At 37.5% G+C, this 20203-nt stretch overlaps 2 protein-coding genes and 1 pseudogene across 6 annotated transcripts; 2 read left to right on the forward strand and 1 right to left on the reverse strand.

The window, feature by feature from the left end:
* Positions 1 to 1235: 1235 nt before the first annotated feature.
* On the forward strand, positions 1236 to 10308 carry LOC149740310 (polycystin family receptor for egg jelly-like). Of its 2 annotated transcripts, XM_089871870.1 has the most exons (22): positions 1236 to 2520; positions 2588 to 2725; positions 2799 to 2979; positions 3039 to 3235; positions 3383 to 3571; positions 3631 to 3920; positions 3992 to 4114; positions 4170 to 4310; positions 4364 to 4496; positions 4559 to 4632; positions 4701 to 5088; positions 5147 to 5343; positions 5412 to 5561; positions 5632 to 5760; positions 5825 to 5980; positions 6036 to 6160; positions 6213 to 6386; positions 6464 to 6663; positions 6720 to 7161; positions 7224 to 7424; positions 7487 to 7626; positions 7690 to 10308. In XM_089871870.1, the coding sequence occupies exons 1-22, from the start codon at positions 1653 to 1655 to the stop codon at positions 7779 to 7781; spliced, it is 4728 nt and encodes a 1575-aa protein (XP_089727996.1). In that variant the 5' UTR covers positions 1236 to 1652; the 3' UTR covers positions 7782 to 10308. The 2 variants fall into 2 exon arrangements, with proteins under 2 accessions (XP_089727996.1, XP_089727995.1); XM_089871869.1 differs by having other exon boundaries at positions 7487 to 10308.
* Positions 7801 to 15076, reverse strand: LOC149740311 (polycystin family receptor for egg jelly-like). Of its 4 annotated transcripts, none has more exons than XM_089871864.1 (22): positions 13471 to 15076; positions 13269 to 13400; positions 12855 to 13035; positions 12571 to 12770; positions 12320 to 12508; positions 11812 to 12095; positions 11616 to 11738; positions 11406 to 11552; positions 11221 to 11353; positions 11081 to 11160; positions 10636 to 11023; positions 10387 to 10580; positions 10165 to 10308; positions 9974 to 10102; positions 9749 to 9904; positions 9564 to 9688; positions 9327 to 9500; positions 9060 to 9265; positions 8517 to 9006; positions 8244 to 8456; positions 8046 to 8185; positions 7801 to 7978 (listed from the first exon to the last, which is right to left on the reverse strand). In XM_089871864.1, exons 1-22 carry the CDS (start codon positions 15059 to 15061, stop codon positions 7863 to 7865), a joined length of 5535 nt encoding a protein of 1844 aa, XP_089727990.1. In that variant the 5' UTR covers positions 15062 to 15076; the 3' UTR covers positions 7801 to 7862. The 4 variants fall into 4 exon arrangements, with proteins under 4 accessions (XP_089727990.1, XP_089727992.1, XP_089727993.1 ...); XM_089871866.1 differs by having other exon boundaries at positions 12571 to 12638; positions 13471 to 15060; XM_089871867.1 differs by lacking the exon at positions 11406 to 11552 and having other exon boundaries at positions 13471 to 15060.
* A 543-nt stretch (positions 15077 to 15619) lies between these two features.
* LOC149740312 (angiopoietin-2-like) lies at positions 15620 to 16840 on the forward strand (annotated as a pseudogene).
* Positions 16841 to 20203: the final 3363 nt, after the last annotated feature.

The raw sequence follows: 20203 nt of genomic DNA on the forward strand, positions 1-20203 counted from the left end.
CGCCGTCACTTGTGACTATAATTGATTTCGATATATAGAAATATGACGCCGTGTGATGCGTAATATAACGTGTAACCGTATTACAAAACCACATACGCCAATCGCATATTATACTTGCCTCATTTTTATGAATGCAGTATCACGAAATTATGACGTAACAATATATTATCCGTAACCTAAATTTGTAAATAATTTGTATAAGCATAAAAGTAAACATAAAGAAAGTCAAAATGAAGTTTCTTACCGTTTTAATTTTGATGCAAGCGATAAAAAGTGAGTATGACATTGCTGTTGATTCTATTCTATTCGTTCTTTTAATACTATGGCATTCGCGATCGTTTTGAAGAGACAATCAAAGAATTATGTTTTGTGTTTTGTATGTTATACGTTATGAAATAACCAATTTGTATATGACTTATTCTTGGCAGTTTTTACAGTTAGAGCAGAGACGCTGGACGTTAAAGCTGGCATGTTACGATCACCAACAGCAACAGAATGCGGCCAGGCCGATGGACAGAGCTTTGTTAAAACTTGGACGTTTTTACTTTTTTCGAAATCATCGTCACTATATCTTACTTTTCCAAGTTTCAGGCTTACTGAGTAAGATCAATATGTATATGTTTAACAGTGCCAATAACCTAAATTAACCCACTTTTGCGTTTTAGCTGCTCCAAGGAGTATTTGGTTATTGAAAGCACAAAAATCGAAGTATTTTGCGAAAATATCAAGCCATGTTCATCTCTGTATACACGACATTCTGTAAACGTCACTTATGTTTCAAACACCAAGCTTTGCCAGGGGTTATTTTCTGTTTACTTCAACATTATCGGTAAGTTCCGTATAGTCACAAAATGTTTTATTAAAATTTACGTGAGATTCATATAACGAGGCTGAGCATGCATCCTTTTACAGATTTGGTGTTAAAAGTCTCAGACAGTCATGTCATAACTGGACAAAAGCTTGATTATTCGGTTACTTTGACCAATTTGCCAGAAGCACGACCAACGTTTTCATGCGCACTGTATTTCGGAGACCAATCGCACGTTATATTAAGCACGTACTACGCGGCTGTTCAGCATGCCTACACACTACCGGGAAAACGCCACATAATCTGTCATTGCAACACCGACATACAGCCAATGGAGTTTATGAGCGCATCGATGGAAGTCAGTGTAGAAAGCATTCTGACAAAAAGAAGTTTGGCTCTATATTTCGATTCCTTAAAGTTTTCTTTCGGAGGTCCAATAACGATCACTCTGCGACATAAATATCTGTTCCCTATTTTGTACCAGTTACGAATCGGAACAGTTGTTCTTTCCGAAGACACAGGCAACTTTAATGCGAAAAAGTACATTTCAAAATCTGAGCATCAAACACAGTTTACTTTAGATCAGGCGGCAATCGAACGTCTCGGACCCGGAGATCACCGACTGGTATTGGACTTAATAAACAGCGTATCGTCATTAAGACACGAGACGGAAATTATCATAACCAAAGCTTTGGTAGGCTTACAGGTTTCAACGAACCCATTCGTTGGAGTCTGGCCATATAATTTTACAGCAAACATTACTATACTAGAAGGAGCACCTGCACGTATAACAACAGATGTTTTGACATATCCTGCCAATGCATTAGTTGGGACAGTCGACACAATGTGTTTCAATGCGTTTCAGTGCCATTCCTCTAAAGTTGAAACTTCCGTTTCTACATCAATGCAGCAATATCAACTACGAGTTACTGCAGTTAACGACTTGTCTACAGTCACTTTTATATCAGATTCTTTCCGAGCTGCCCCTAAAATTATTGATATAAAAATTGTTTTACGAACACAGCACATCGCCTCAGGCATACCAGCAAGTATTGATTTTTACGTCCGTGGAAATCCAGGGAAATATCAGTTATGTTACGCCTATGAAGGAAAGAGCATTGAAAGCAAACTTGTACTCTCCGAAAATGCACCTACCAATGAAATATATCCAAATGTACCGTTTGACTCAACTCAGTATCACAGGTTGGAAAAGAAAATTACTTTCAGCGACGGAGGTTACCATGTACTGACGGTGTCGGTAAAGAACAAGGTTCAGCAATCGTTTTATTTTAAGAAAAGTTTTCAAGTGAAAAGATCTTCTTCATGTTTAAGTGTAGACATTGATGATGGCAGAAAATTTGAGAGCAATTTTGCCATTCAGATATCTTCAAATTTCGCAATAGGTACAAATGTGGAAATTACATGCAACGAGTATTCTGAAGTTAACTATTTATGGAAAGCTTACAAAACAACATCGAATTTGGACGAACCAAGCCCAGATAACCTGGTTGCTTTAAATGGGAAGGTTTCTAATCCGGAAATTGTGCTCATGCCAGGTGACTACGAACCTGGGTTTTATGCAATAACACTTGCTGTGACAGTGCATGCGTTTAATGGGGACGTAATTGAACGGGAAGAGGACTTGACACGGATTGAAATAATCAGACCGACCGCAGAAGCAAAGATAAAGGGCGGAGTCAGACGCGAAATAGGTAAGCGGTTGAATTGAATACAGTGGTCTACACAAATGATCAAACTTGATTGCAATGTGTCACACAGGGAACTTTTCCGAAGTATTACTAGAAGCAACGGTTGTGACAAAAACTGCAAACATTATTCTTTCCTACCAATGGTTGTGTGCAACCTCTAAAGATGACTTGCCCGACGATCCAGAACTTGGAAGGATTAACAGAAAAGGTAAAACCAATATAGAAATTCTCAATACCTATGCTGGTGGTCACAAAATGAACTGTATTGCACCATATCACAGGGTCGTGTTTTGGTACGAATCCTTTGTCTATCGGAATAGGAAATCCTTTAACAGTGACGAAATTTGAACCAAGTTCTCACTATTTCATCCGATTGTTTGTATCAGGAAGCAATCTTAACACTGCGTACACGGATCAAAAGATTGTAACTTTGTCTTCGCAGCATCCGCAATTAGACTTGCAGTAATATAATTACGATTTATAGCTGTAGTCTTTTTGTATACTTTAAATTTACACATCAGGTGCTTATCAAACTGTCACTGGAAAGTTGCTTCTCAGCGAGCAATCATACTTCAAGCAGAATGCAGCGAATGTGTGAGGCACACTTGGGCTTTAAATTCTGAAGTGTATACTTTGTGTGAGGATCAAAGCACATGCAAAATACCAGTGGCAAGGATCGCAGCAAGCAGATCTGGAACTCAAACCATCGAGACAACTGGTAAGCTGTACTTCCGTAACTGCTACGGGATATCGGTATAAAGTTTTGATGATGCAGCAGGTATATTTGTTTGGTTTCTTTAAGCTGATTTAAAAATAATGGATTATTTTGTAATTAACTATTTTTTTTTTGTAATTCTGACGCCAGGAGTAAACAGTCTGGGAAACCAAGCAACGGCAATGTACAACTTTGAAATAAAGACAGCCCCGAGTGATGGCTCATGTAATATATCTCCGACAACCGGCACTGCCTTCGTCACGATGTTCACTGTAAAATGTCAGGGATTTTTAGAGAGCACAGATCGAATAAAGTATAAGTTCACAGTTAAAACCAAAAGTTAGTGAATATGAACCGAAACCCCATCAGCAAAAACAAAACGGATTATTTTGTTCTAGAATTAGGAGAGTATCTGGCACAGAGCGGTTATGACAATACTTTGGAAGATGTTACTTTGCCCAAAGGCGATCTACCGCATAATGAAGTTGCAATACTGGTGGATGTATGCGATGGGGAATCGTGCAGCAGATACACGCTTAAAGCTGAAGTGGTAAAAAGCACAGCAGTATCAACAGTACCGTTTGCACTCTTTGCTGAAATCGACAATGCTCTTAAAAGTAAGAATCTTGAAAACTTAGTGCAGCTCGTTGTGCCGGTGTCTTCGACTGACGTGATTACAGCAACAAAGGTGAGATAATATACGTTTACGTTAAAATTTTCGTTTTGTCCAAGAAAAATTAAAGTGTAATAAACCTTTAGAGAAATACGATCATTTCTGCGATGAAAGACGCTGATGTGGTTTCTGTCGAAAAAAGTCAGCAAATCAGCGACTTGTTGGATCACGTTACAAATCATCCATCTGATATCTCATCAGACAGCTCGGTATGTAGCATTAATGTTAGACGAGAAGTTAAGTTTACATACATGTTTTAATCAGGATATCGCGTGGAACAAGCTTTCTGAAGTAAAAGACTTTGTTGAGGACTTGTCTTCTGAAGCGGATATTGCTCCAATCGTGACGTCTTCTGTAGGCACCATCGCAAATTTAATGCAGTCGCCCAATTTCACAAAATCGAAGGTGCAGCGAATATTTTGTTTAACTTTTATAAATAACAGCGATGTTGGTCTCAGGTCGAGGAAACATCTCAGATTAATGAATTCGGAAGACTCATGTTGAACGAGATTGCTCCTGGGGATCCTCCTATGAGCTTTGAAACGTCAGCAACAAAAACTACTTTAATGAAATTAAATTCAAACTCCATGGGTAGGCACCTAATTATATAGTTTATGGATGGAAACCTTAAGTTATATGAGGATGTTTTATAGATCGTCTTAGGAATGTTTACGCTGAAGTGCAGGTCCCGGATCTATCGTCAAGTGCTGATGTTCTCAACCTCGAGGTACGAGTATTGCTTTATTTTTTTGTTTTTTTGATTTGAACAGGCATAACAACGAATGTTATAATTAGATTGATAAATACAACACGAAGAAAATTAACTTTGACACCGGCGATCGTAGCGTGGATCATGTCACTGCCATCTCTTTGACTGAAGGAATTGAGGATCCGGATCCGATTCTTTCCGGAAATTTCCGAAGTGTTCCGATCAAATTTCAAGTATCACGCAAACCAAGTGGCTCGCAAATAACCCTCGCTCCAACACCAGATTGCAATGCAACTTTATGTAAAGACATGACTGGGACAGTAACCCACCATAAACAATCAAGCGGCCCCGAAAACCTGCAGGCAGCCTTCGTTATCGTCGATGTAAAAGCGGCGAACGCTAACACTACCAAAATTAAAATCGTTGTTTCAGACGAAGCATCTGAAAATTTCACTATTTCAAAAATCTTTCACGGTATTTCATAACAGTATATGTTCTTTTGGAGTATAATATAAACGAACCCTATCCACAGATTGGCAAGCAACGTGGCCAATTTCCTACCCAGTAATCCCAATACATGTGAAGAAGTTGAGGATCAGCGTGACTGTGTCATTTGCTGAACCACTTAACATACAAAGTGAACCAGTTACAGTCCAATTAGCTGTATATTTGGTTAACTGCATGTACTGGGATGATTTCGTAAATAACTGGAACGATATTGGATGTAAGGTAAGTTAAGTATTGTCGTTAAAACAGATAAAATGTTAAACTATTGCAATGTTATTCAAAACAACTAGCCCAACGTGAGTCGAGAATTGCCAAACGTTATGTGTGAATGCAACGCCTCAGAACCAACGAAGATTGGAAGAAGTGGTGGCATAACAAAAAAACCTGCTCTGTTTGCATCAAGGCTAATTGTTTACCCTCACAGCATAGCTTATGACGAGGTATGTCACAAACCCGCACAATTTTTACTTAATGCTATAAACTACACTTGGCGAATACCGTTCATTGCAGCTTTCTTGGAATTTATGGACTGAGTTTATGGAAAATCCGATCATTGGTGGTGTTCTTGTCACCCTTTTCTCGACTTATTTTACACTTCTCTGGTTCGCTTTTAAAAGTGACCAAAACATGCTGACCGAGGTACCGCATAAATTTATTTTGGTTTGTATACTCTTTCAATTTGTAAAATCAACACGATTTTCAGAAATCATATATCAATGTTTCATCTAATTCCAAATCCGATAACTACCGGTATTTCGTTACAATTTATACTGGGAACGCTCCGAAAGCAGGGTCAAGTGGAATTGTTGCTTTTACGTTGTTCGGTTCTGATGGTATGGGAAAGCCACATGTGTTACAGGTATCTCTACTGTTGTATTGATGCAGGCAGAGATTATCGCATGTGATTTATACAGAAAAGAGGAGAAACGGTGTTCACTCGAAGTAGTGTGCGATCGTTTCTTATAAAGTCTAAAGAAAGTCTTGGCGCAATCATTGCTATTAGTGTCCTGCGATGCCGAGATGAAAATACAAGAAAATGGTAAGCAACCGTTTTTTTTTTAATTAGTGCAAACAATTAAAATTCGTTAAAGGTATCTACAACGAATGGTGGTTAGAGACTTGGAGACCGATCACTGCTGTTTCTTTCTCTGTAACTGCTGGATTGGAGAAGACGAAGAACATTTCTTTAGAGTGGCCGTTGCTCAGGAGCTGCAGTCATTTTCCCAACTATTTCGTCTTGCTAGCGAAAACTTTTGTCGCGACAGGTATGCTTTGCCATTATAGTTAGGTCTAATCTAGCATGGCGTTTGTACAGCCAATTAGATGCAACTTTATTTTGTAGACATACTTGGCTCACTGTTCCGGGAATGAGGCCATGGCATCAGTACATTATGACCCGCGTTCAGCGCTTAACGGTGTGCTACCATTTAGTTTTTCTTCTTGCCCTAACCACGCTTATGTTCTACGACAAATCGTCAGAGGATCAAGCTTTTGTATTGCAAGCTGGAACTTTGTCTGTCTCATGGTCAACCATTGCAATTGGTAAGCGTAACAACAATAGAGTATGAAACCACAACAAAACTGTAAATGCTTTTCAGGACTAGAAAGTGGTCTTCTGTGTCTTCCAATGACTGTGTTAGTGACAAGTTTGTTTCGGCTATCAAGACCTTGGGCGGAAGATAAAGCTGCCGGAAAAGAGAGCGGTGCTGATCCCAAACAAACCCGAAGTAGTAAAAAACAATTTTCCACCTTGCACATGAGTGACGAAAAATCGCAATATTCCATGAAGAAAAGGTCCTCTGTCATTCGAAGGCAGGGACAACAGGAAAACAAAATGAATCCTGTGCCATCGTCAAAGGCTTGTTACAAACCAAGAAAGGTTCAAAAGAAAGTTACGTTTAACGAAAATTTGAACCAAACAAAAGAAGATGATAAACTGAACACTCCAAGTACAACATATCCTAGGTTGCATTTCAGTAATCGACAGCATCGTTCTCGTAGTGGAAGAAAAGCAATGATGGCACCGATGCCTTCTGCCGGGTAAGACTAGATTCTTTTGTCTGCGGTTCAACGTATTCTAAAAGACAGTCTAAATTTTATAGCGGTGGATACGATACAAGAAACAGGTCTTCGGGAGGAAATCACCCGATCGTCCAAGTTGATCCATTTACTGTAGACAGAAGACCACTTCCGGGATACTGCATCATTTTCCCTTGGATTATCGTACTAGTTTCAATGATCGGAGTGGCTGTTATCATCACAATGTATGGAATGTCGCTGGGTAGCGACGTATGCAGACGCTGGTATAGGGTTTATCACATAGCACATACGAAAAACTTGTAGTTACAGATTATATGTTTGACAGGATAATAACTTTAGCCTTCGGCATTGGAAACAGCATTTTGATCATAGAACCAGTGAAAGTATGCGTCGTTTCTTTCTTGAAAGTGAAGATGAGGCCGCAATTGGATTTGCTAGACTGGTTGACACCACTACCAGAGTCAGGTACGTTTTTCTTGATTTTACATCACATAAGTTATGCTTTATTATGCGGTTATAACGGTGCAGTTTCTTCTCGTCATCGCCACCACGCAAAGCGTCGAAGGAGATTGTATTATTCCAGACAACATAAAGACACCAAGCAAACAGAACTTATTTAATAAAATAAAACTTTAAAAATGACTCAGTTGTAATGTATTTATCGGTGGTTGTACCCTGGAACATTAACAAAACTTTCGAGTTTATTCACAATTTATAATAAAATGATCATGGCGACTGGGTTGCTGGTTTCTGTTAGGATGCGAGTCTTGATGTAGCTTCAAGCGCGAGAATGTTTTCTGACGTCGGCGGTTAAAAACTACACGAGAAAAGAACACGTTTAAAGTTTAACAGCAATATTCAAATAAGACGAGATATGGTTGCACCTTTCTCAGAGATAGGCGTCAACCAATCTTTAAGGTCATGACGTGGATTGTTGACCACTTTCAAGTATGCGAGCGCCAACGCTGTTATTGGTTCGATGAGGATAAAGCTGTTTAGAATAGCAAAGCAAAGCGAAAACAACCTAGCGAATAAAAACAATGTTAAAACACCGACGTTTCTGTTTGTATTAAAGTCCTAACCATTCAATGGTAATATCCAAACCGTATGTCATTCCATGCATCACGCATATCACACTTGATACACCCACTGTTGTAACGATAATCATCCAAGGAACAACGATGAAGAAGCGCGGAAGAAGACGAAAATTCCCTGAATACGGATCAATGTCAACGATTGGATGCCGAAGATGATTTAAACCCGCATCGGCTTCGAAGGATAAGTAACCATACTGCCTAAAAAAGTTTTAATTGTATGTTGCATATATAACTTTCTATACTTGTTAAACAATGTACCCAGCAGTTGACGACATAGGAGGAAGGAATTCTTGGTTTTCAAAATGATAGAATTCCAAATCTAAATTCGAATTTAAGTTATGTAATCTTCGTTGTGGTAACTTCGATGTCAGTTTACTGTATTTTACTTTGGCGGACATGTTCGGTCCAGCTGATGGGGTTAACAATGTTAAGTTGTGTTCTTTGTCTGTCCGTCTTGAGGTTAAAGACACGTGGTCTAATGCATTCAATGTTCTGTGTTCAGTAGTTCTACTGTTGCCTGTTTTGTGCTTCTCTCTCTTTCGATTCTGTCTTCCTCGATCTTGTTTTTGTTTTAACCTATCTACACTTGTATATGACCTGATTTGCTTCAAATATTTACTATAAGAACGCCGATGAGTGGCGGGGCGATTCTTGTGGTGTTTATTTTCATGTTTGCTAGATTGACACAAACGGAAGAGCGCAGTCACAACCATCGTCAAAGGAAAGCAAAGCAAACCGACCCCAAGACCTTAAGAATGTTAAATTGAGGCAAAATGTTTCTATTTACACGATCATAATTACCAATAGCAACTTGTGCCCACTTCAACTCATATGAGCCAGAACCAATCTCTATTTGGAATTCTTTTTGTGACGCGCTACTTCCATAAAACATCAGTGTTGTCAACAAGATTAGAAAGACGAGTTGGTAGCATGAAGATAGTCTTTCTACTCTTGTCATTTCTTCTCTCTGCCATGGTCTCATCGCAAACATAGATAACCAAAGATGCCTTTCCAACGATTTTGACTTTGAAAAACTTTTATATAGAAAAATAATCCGAACTCACTTACCTATCTCTAATAAAGTTTTCACTCTTAAACCGCAACAATCTGTAAAACGTATGTAACTCTCGGTATGTCGCTACTTTGAAAAGTACTTCAGAACCGTTTGTGATCCAACTACTGCAGAGGAAAAAGCAACATTCGTTCGTTTCCAGATCACGAACAGCAATTCGTTGAAGATGCCTGTTCAAATTAATTTTAGTTTAACCATTGCAGAAAAAAAGATTAGAGCTTGGTTGTCAGTACCATTTTGTTTTATTCGGTCTGTTACTGCACCACAGTCTAATTCCAGTAACACTGCCCAAACTTTCTGAGGTAGTAATCAAAAACGAACAAACACTTCCAGAATTTAAAATTTCTTCATTCCAATTCTGACAAACATTTCATGGTAAAAAGTTAAGCAATGGAATTGGGCAACAGAAGTGACTTACTTGTTTAATGTGAGCCTTTCCAACCCCATTTGTGCCAATCAACATAATCGCCACAGTGCATTGAGTACCGGATGAAAGACTGCTACCAACATACATTGTAATGTAATAGCAGTAATTGTCTGTAGCTAAGTTGTCACGAACATCAATAAAGGAACTCTTTAGAATAAAAAACATAAGGAAGAAAATTAGTCTCAGTATAAAAGTTAGATTTCCAATTAATATTACCTCATTTTCGCTGTCCTTGTCTGCTTTTCTGGCCCAAAACCATAACCCAATGTAAGATGAATACAGCAGGAACAATATTGAAATTATAATTGGATTTTTTAAAAACTCTTCCCATAAGTTCCAAGACAACTAAAACATAAAGTATTAGGTTTAAAGTTTAAATTAATTACACCTGCAGATTTATCGCATACTTCAAATTCAACTTTGTTTCGATAAACAATCAGTCTTGAAGCAAACAATGTTGGAACATTGTTGGAATCCACAGAACTCCGGTCCAAACTTGTAATTGGAAAATGATCGCATTGGCATGTTACTACCTGGTTCTCAGTGTTGGGCTAATTTGAAAGTAACGTAAGTAATACGAATGAAACACATAACTACAGGGTGGTTAACCTTAGGCAAGATATACTTACATAACATCCAATGTGGTTCCAATTATTAACAGCATCATCCCAATGAAAGCAGTTAACTAAATAAGTCACTATATTTGCGTCCACCACACTATATATGTCTGTCCAATTTTTGAATTGTGCAACAATTTTTATCTCATAGTCTTTGATGTTTTTGGGAAGATTGCCATTTGGAATTTTCCATGTATATTGATTACCTGCTCATGAAATATCTGACATATTATGTGTCAAAACCTGCAACAAAAAACATACCTTGAAAAGACACTATAGTATTGACATTGGTATTGTTACTGCCTCTTGTAATCAGTTGTAATTGTAAATTTACAACATTTCTGTTTGAGATGTTTACTTCAATAATTATAAAAGCACCATCTGTATTTTCTTGAGTCAGGTGCTTTTTCATTGTTACTGCCCCACGAAGGTTACAAATTGTGAAATTACATAATGTGCCGGCTTGCATACGAACACTTAATGTTTGTGGCTTTGGTGCAACTGAGAACCTTGGAGAAAGACGATACAATTTTTCTGAAGACACTGGAACAGGCTTCAGCCAACCCGTTGTTATAAATACAGAGGTAACATGGTCCACTTTTCTATCTTGGGTGTCAAAATCAATTTGTTTTGTTTTATATTGAGAAACCTACAAAGTTTTGTACATGAATCTATATTTATGGCATCAATAAGAAAACAATTTTACCTCAAGATTGATAAATTCATCTGCAACAATTGGAGATAAAAATTGCAAATAAAAGTCTGAAGTGTTATCCATTACTCTACCTGTTGTGAGCATAACTTAGAATTAGAACATAAAATTAAGGTATTGCAAAATAGTATTACCAATTGTATTGCGATCTGTTCTTAATAGCTTTGTCCTTGTGGATGCACTTTCATATGTCATTGGAGAATCTCCTGGCAATATGGGTCCCATCAGAACTCTACTGAACTCACTCATTCGAATTGTTCCCTCTCGCTAATAAAGGGTGATAAGAGGCAGAAAAGTGATAAATAAATCTAAAACAAACCTTTGTTTGTTTTGAATGTTTCATTCCCATAAGATTTGCAACAGTTTTCAAGCACGGCTCAATAATGGATGTTAAATTGGTTTGGTCATCTTTGGAAATTTTTTTGACAACAGTTTTAAGCTCAGTCAATTTCTCCCACAATATTTTCTGGGTGGAAAAATTTTTCAGTAGGTTAAAGTTACTTAACTAAATTGTTGTTCATCATCCTACCTCATTGTTATCAGAAACTTCATCTGGTTTGTTTGTCACATGGTTTAGAAGCACGCTTGCTTGTTCATAAGATTCACCTGACACCAGTCTCATTGTGTTTAAACTTTCAACTATTTTATTTCTCTGGAAAAAAGTGCAGTGTGAATTGTACATATACCGTTCAGAGCAAATAGTTTAAAATAAATGATATACAAACCTGCACTGAAGTTAAAGCATTCTCAGAAGAAATGGGAACAACAAGTTGAACAAGTCTCTGCAGGTTCTTTGCATTGATAGCAAAGTTAAGCTTGTTGCTGATTGCTTTTGAAATTTGATGGTTAGTTGAAACTCTTGCTTTCAGTGTTTGTTGGTTACATGCTCCCTCTCCAGAGCAAATATCAACAATAATGCTGACTGTTTTGTTGGGCTCATCGCCAGGTGGTAGAATTAAGTCTTTCATATGACTCAAGTACCCATACTGATTAAGAAACTGTCCAGTACCTAAATGCATATGTTCCAAATTTTATGAACATTAAACTCTTACTGTTACTTAAAAAAAACAATTAGGAAAAAAAATTAAAAATTTTAAGAACATTAAATTCTTACTCATATCTACGTCTTCTTAATTGTGACCTTGTTATTTCAGTTAAAGAGATAAATAAAATCTATGTTATATGTTATATAATAGTAACCACAAAAAGTTTAAACATATATTAGCCAATAACCTTTTGTTGATACTGAAAACTTGTACAGGACAGGGTCATTTTCACTTAAATAATTTGTACAATGCACAGAAAACAATGTCTTGTAAGCTACTCCGGAATAAGGAGAAACTTTGCAAGTACATCCGCTGGGTTTGACATAAACTTGAAAATTAAAAACAATTGTGGTAGCATTTCCTTCGATGTTGTACCCTAAAAATTAAAAAAAAAATTCAAAATACATATGTTGTATGGATTACGTTAAATTGAAATACCTTTTACACTTATTGATTGATTCTGATTTTCCTCAAGTTTATTCAGTTCAGATTCCAAGACTCTACATCTGGTTTTGTTTTGACACTGGTTTAATGTAACATTGTTTAAAGACCATGACTGCAGGACACAAGACATACATTGTGATTGCAAAATAATTGGAAGATGGACTAATTTAATCCTCTTGCAGTTTGTAATGCACCTACACCAATGTGTATGTAATTAATGGTTTGAGAAAAATAATTAGTTTAGTTTTGTTCTAAAAGTTTATAACAATCCGACCTACTTCACTGATAAGTTTGGAATCCGGTTAGAAGACAAAACTATTTTTTGGTCATCATAAGAATCTGCATAACCCTTTGCTGTCACAATGACACGTATGAAGTACTGGGTATTGGATTGGAAGTTATTAACCGTGATTGATTTGTTCACCCCAATCAACAGAGGTTCCCACCCGAAGCATGACCCTAAATAAATTTGAAAAATATCTATGTAAGTAACGGTTACCAGTGTACATACTTTATTTGGCACTAGTGAAGAATCCTCCGGTACATAGCAGAAGTGTTAGAGGTTGGTGGTTAGTAGTTATATGGGTTAGTGATTAGTGGTTATAGCCTAAAGGGTTAAGTATTTAGCAAACAAGGTTGGGGGGAAGATTCTTCACTAGCACCTTTTGTTTTATTATTGTAAAAGCATTAACCTTTTCTTTTTAGTTTCCCCAATGTGGCATCAGTTGGTAATTCTTCTTTACTTGTAGCACAAAACCAACTAAAGGTTACTGTGGCCAATGACTCCGGGGTGTTTGCAGTAAAGTTTACCACTGAAGAATTGCCTGTTCCAAAAATATGTGTATAGGTTTATCAGCTGAGGGCATTTGCAGGTTCACTATTACACAGCCTTACCTAATTCTCTGATACTCCCTCCAGCGATAACGACCTCCATCTTTCTCGTGGGAACTTCCATTCGGACGTAATCTTTTTGCTCGGCTGTTATCTGGTGATTTGCAGTTGTACTTGCGGTCACCACAACTATAGCAACATATAACCCAGGTGGAAACTCGTTGGTCGTAATTTCAATTTCACTGCCTGTAGAACTCTTAAGAAAATGCACTTGATTTTTGGGTTTGGGTGTTTTAAAGTCCTGGTCTACTCTGAACGTTGACCACTGAAACTCCAAACTGGAACTGTCAAAACAGTTGAAATCCACATCAACACTTACCGCTAAACCGCGCTGCGGAACGGGAATAACAACGTCTTTGGAAAGAGTTCGAATTTTGGTCTTGGTAAGACATGACGGTTTTTGTTGGAATAATAAATTACCAGTAAAGTTGTAACTTTCATTTTCGTTATAAATCATAGCTAGAACTCCAAAAACACCGAACGCTTCGAAAGTTAATTCAAAAGTAAATTTCGTGTATTGGTGAATATTGATTGGTACGTCATCAGCAAAATCTGACGCATCAGAATCCGACTTCGCTTTAATAACAAGTTTCGTATGGACTTTTATGGTCTCATTGATAAACAAGTTAAGATTGTAGATGCTCGCGTCGCCTTTCACATACAATAGCAATATGGAGCTCGTTCCAGGAAAAACTCGTCTCGAATCAAAATATACGTCATAAACTTTAGGCACAGTTTCCAGAACTTCAGATACGCCTCCAGAAAAAGAAATGGCGTTTTCTGCGGTGGCTACAACTATAAATTCCCTTGTGTATTTCGATGGCATCAGATTAACTATGGTTCGCCGACAAGATATCGGTGAAATACATGTAATTGAAACGTTTTTGACTGCGTTTGAGGTATTGCGAATATCTTGAATACTTAATGTTATGTTCGCAGGGGCACCTTTGGTAAGGGTTATCTGAACTGGAAAATAGTTTGGGTGAATTCCAACAAACCGACCATGCATCGATGTAATGTTCAACATGCCAAGGATTTCGTTTATATAAAATGGAAAGGTGTATGCAATGTAAGAAACGTTGTTTTGTAATGCGAGGTAGAAGTAGTGCTGTCCTGGTCCAAGTGAGACTATATCGCGCAATTGCAGCGTCACTACTTCCGTTAAATGACCCGCGTATTTCACCAGGTCAAGTGGTTTTGAAGAAACAGACGTTTTAACAAAAGAATTTCCAGCGCTTATTGTATACAAAACCGGATACAGGTATACGTGGGATACTACAATACTAACAGAACTAGTTTGGGAATCCTGACGTGTTTGCAATTGCAAGCTTGTGTGTGATAGTTCACTTTCCAAATACAGCTCCCCGGCTTTTTTAATTTTCAAATTGTGTTTACTTGATTCACATTCAGCCGAAATGCGAGCTTTTCCAGGGACTTCGAACGTACATGAAAGGATTTGGGTGGTGTTCGAAAGAAATATCTTTGTTTGATTACAGTTGAATGAACAAGATAACTGCAAGCCGTTTTCAGGAAGATGTTTAACGTCAACAAGAAACATTATTTTGTCTCCAACACGATGATTAAAGGCTGGCATCAACTCCGTGAATGTAATACCTAATGCATGGGACAAGTATGGTTTATAACTTTTATAAAAATAAACGTACTGTATGGTATTTTAATAAAAATACTTACGAATCACTTTATAAATCAGACGAAACAAATTGGAACAATTTGGTGTGCTGGATATAAGCATTATCTTAGTTGTTTTCGAAAAATATATAACTGAAGGTATTTGCTCGCCACAGTAAACTGACCGCGAAGTGCTTTGAGTTACCAGTGAGGCCTCCTCACATCTATAGTAAATTTAAATAGTTTGAGGGCGATATATTTACATTGATTACAGTAGGGTGGGGGAAGATGGGTCACCTTTTACCTGTATTTTCTCGTCCCATTTATCAGTAAACAAAGAACATTCAAATATTTATAAAACTATATCTCCACAACTCCCATAGAACTTGGATATTATGTGCTAAAGGTGTCCCATCTTTCCCCACCCCACTATATATTTACAATTTAAACTTTAGCTCGTCGTGATCAGAGATAAACAATTATGAGGACGACCCACCGCTTTATATTAAAATCGGTGAACTGAATGAAAAGAGCGGAATCGGTTGCGAATCTGAAATTCCAAGATTGTGAGAAATCACCATTGCTGCATTCCAGAGAGAGGGACGTTATTTCACCTTCTGCTTCTGTAACTTCTATCACGTTCGTGGTTGCTGATGCTGAGTGTAATAGTGTTAGTACTACATGTAAATACAGTGGCACGAAATGCAAAAGCATGCGCGTTATGGTGGTATTGCATTATACTGGTGCTATTAGAAGCGAATGAAACTGTAACCCACACCAATGCATTAAACTTTACAATGTATTACGAACAACTGAGAACAACAACAACTGCACAGATCATTTTAAATATTCAGAATCTCAGGCAACAAAGACGAACTAAATGCATAATTGCGACACCTCAAGATAAACTGGACAAGAAGGGCAGTGCAACATCAGACTATACGTGAGACGCCTATTAACTTCTGCGCAAGTAATATTTAAAGGTTTGTAATGTTCCTTTGGAACACTTGTTTATGTGACTAATAAAGCCAGCTTAAAAACAGAAATGATTTTTAGATTGCAGTGAAATATATAAAGCGACTTTCGAAAAAAGTGATGTTTACCTCATCTGGATAGTACAGCTATAGGCTACAAGTTTGCTTACGTATATTGTGACAGACGTTAAAGTTGCGAGTAACAAGGTGGATTACCATACAAAAACGAATTAGTGAACATAATAACTTTAATAGAAGATGGAAAAAATACGTTGATGGTTTTGGTAATGTTCGCGAAGAATACTGGATCGGATTAAAGAATATTCGTGCTTTAACAAATCAAAACACAACCAATGTTTGGTTTGGAAATTCTGTTACTCCACCGCGAATGCGGATAGGTTTTCAGGATCAAGACAGAGTAGTTGCATTTGCTGAATACGAACGGTTCAGAGTAGCAGGTGCGGACGATACATATTATTTGCTTGCTAAACATCTTGACAAAGCAACTGCTATACCCGCAAGCCGTCCTTCCCCAATTTCCGCATATTGGTTTAGTACGTACGACAACACCGGTACTGTGAGTTTAACTTGTTCCGTTATTTTCCACAGTGGATAGTGGTGTTTCGCATGTGGCGACTCAAATTTAAAAGGCTTGTATCCACAACGTAGTGACAAAACTCGCCTTCCAATATTGACTGGTACTATTGGTACACAGTAAATAAAAATAACACAGCACGGAAGCCTGTTATACAATGAAACTTCAGTATTAATTTTATGCGCATTCTGATCTATTCGGACTGGGTAAACTTTGTTTAATGACGAAGAAATTTGTTTATGGACGTATGAACCAAACTACCGGAATGGTCTATACTTTATAGTCTAGTCATATTGTCATGGAAAACACTAACATATTGCTGCGCCTATAATAATTATGCGGTGTGTTAATGAACCAGCTACAAAAAAACAAAACACTGTAAATCGAACGTATATTATATAATATATCAAGAATGAACTTACCTCGATCGATGAAACTGAGAATGTAAGTTATTAATACGACAGTAATAATAACAACCCGCTTCATTTTATAACAGCGTTATGTTTTATTTCAGATGTACCAGAAAAGTTTGGCAACTTAAATTAAAAATTGAGCTGCCGTAATATTTTCTAAATGGGCAATTGAGAACAAAATATGCAGTTGTTTGCTTATGACTTTTTTTTTCGGAAACAATGTATGTATATTACATCATAAACGTATCCAAGCAAACTTATGATAGCCAAATATTTTGTGCCCGCTTTTGCAACAAAATAAAGCGCTTTCCAAAACTTTCCTTTTGTAAGGTCACACAGTTTCTAGTTAAAGAGAAACGGTGTAAGTTCATACCATTACATCAAATCTTTCTTGACAAAACAAACATAGGCTTACCGGGAGCGCCAGTAAACTAAAAAAATAACTCTTACACATTACAAACGGGTTCATTAATTGAGCAGTATTTAGGCGGGGCCGACATGTTAACTTTTGACGTAGGTAGTCTTAAATCTGATTATACGCAGAAAGATTACTGCAGATTTTTTTGGCAAATGCAGTCCGTATGAGTGGGATTATATGGGTTGAAAAATGTCAAGTTTAAATGTTTGTCGTTTTAGTGGTGGTAATCTCTAGCTTATAGCAGGACAATATGGATGCTTTGATTTAAGAAGCTAGCATAGTAGTGTTGTTGTTTTTGAGAATAGTTTACCATTTACCTAATTTAATTTCGATGCCATTTTATTATATATGACCATTTACGTCATTTAATCTTGTTTTTTTATAAGCAGCAATTAACTTAAGTTAAATGGTAATCCCATTGACGCAAACGCATTTCCCCGTAATGATTTTATGGCTTTAATGCCTTCATAGTTGTGGCAGGTTGGATAAGTTCATTGCCTGAACTACAAGGGTTAAGGGGTATGAATATTATAGCAGTTTACGCCAATTTAAGGATTAAAATCGTATGATTTAGCTTATCTGCGTATCTACTTGTCTAATATATCTGTCTCAGGTTAGCAATTATTTTGCATTTGATGAATTTTTAATGCGCAAAGAAAAGGAATCGCATATTTTATTAATCATATATTCTGGCGTCTGGCGCCGGTAAGACTACCCTAGATCAGTCGTATTTGGGTGCGGGGGGTGTTGACGTAAAAATTAGTTTTCGTTTCCGTAAAAATTACGTCATACCGTGAGACTCGCCACAGTATAAGCACGCGTGACGTCGACTGTCAGCTCGCGAAATGTGGTGAGGACACAACTTTTTGCCTAGGGTTGTCAGATAACAAGCTTATTGAGTAGGCTATCGGGTACAGTTCAGTTCGCATTAGGACAAGGCACTTGGATTTTAAATATAATAAAGGATTGCATCTTTAGTCGGCAAGCGATCTATTTTATGTGTGTTTGTTATTAAAGGGCAGTAAGGTTTTTGCAATGAGGTTTTACAATAGATATTTGTATATTTAAAAATTGCGTGTGCTTAACTGCATACGTTGGTTTCTATAGCTTGTCGTTTCCTGGGAATAGCAATTCACGATCTCGTGTGTATTTATTGGATACACGAGATACAGAAGCAAATTTCAACAACCTCCGGAATTCGTAAGTTGTTTTAGACAAAGACCTATCGAGAGAGAAGCATATACAAATATGTAAGTCAACACTTCTTTTTAAATTGCATGCATTTTTCTTGGTTACTGTAATGGACGACGTAAGCGGATTATTTTGTAGGAACTTTTTAAAATGAATATTAATTTTGAAGAAAAATGCAAATCGTGTGCAGCAATCGTACGGTATTTCGCTGTTTTCTTTTCTCCAATACCAGAACCGACAGTGATGAATTGGTTGTATATTTTCAGTCCCGGTTTGGCGCGCGTGCAAGCCTAAATACCTTGTAAACATATTGGGTAATCAAAACATAGATGCGTGTGATTGGATTACTGCAAATATATACAATTCGTTTTAAACTATTGCGAAATAAGCCTGGAACAATCAAGTACCAGATTACTGTGGCTATATAATAGATTAGGCTCAGTGGGTAGGTGGATAAGAGTTTTCAATCCGCGTTAATGCGGTATACTTTGTATACCAGAGTTTGGGTTATGCATGTTAAAATTCCACGCAAAAGCAGACTTAATTAAACGCCGGCGCCAGTTGACTGCCCGCCTGGGCCTAATAAACACAATTACGAACGTTTTAGACATTGTTTCTCCTTGCATTCTAACCCAAGGACAGCTTAACATAGTCTCACGGGAAGAATATACAGCATGACTTAGTGGATTAGTGGGCTATGTTGGTGATGGCCATATATTGGGCGAAACGACGTTTATAAATAAATTAGGGATTAGTCGGGTTTAGTTAAACGTTACTGTTTCTGGTCACAACATAAAACAAACGAGACAAGAACCTATGGCGCCAATCGATCTACTGCAGACAATAATGGTTAGCGGTAGATGGCGTTAGAGACTTTTGTTTGTGGAAAAAAGTTTTGTAGTTTTAAGTACAAAACTGACCACCCGATGACGTGTGGGTTATGGCGGGGATACGAAAACTTCCGTTAAACTGTGTACTAACTATAAGGCAATGAGTAACGCTGTTATGCCATAAATATTGACCGCTCTGAAAAGTTCCAACATATCATTAAAGGTAATATTACGTAATTCAAGGAGTCGAAATTCCAGCAAACTATTTTCAACTAATGTATACTTGCAACATGTTATTTGGGAACAATACATCTACAGAAGTACGTTTGAAGCCAATCCCGAAATAGCGTCGCTGAATTCAGCTTGACGCACGGCATCCCATGCTATGTTGTTTGTCGGAATTTTTTATCCTTATACCATGCGAGCATAACTAAGGTGTGGGTATAATTGATAGGTGCTATAACAGTGGCTTTTTATGTACGTAGTTCATATTCACGTTATTTCATTAATTTTTTATAAAGCGTCACGAAACAAAAAAAAGATATCCGTGTCGTTTGCGTGTGGACGTTACGAGACGTTCGGACGCCCGCAAGAGCGTGAGCTAGGATAAGCTAATCTTACTCTTTATTTGTGGTTTCAAAGGTTTTTCGCCTCTTTGTTCCGCCTTCGGACGCCCCAATTCGAGT

Source organism: Ciona robusta, chromosome 2 (assembly GCF_009617815.1).
Source record: "Ciona robusta chromosome 2, ASM961781v2".
Classification (NCBI taxonomy): domain Eukaryota; kingdom Metazoa; phylum Chordata; class Ascidiacea; order Phlebobranchia; family Cionidae; genus Ciona; species Ciona robusta.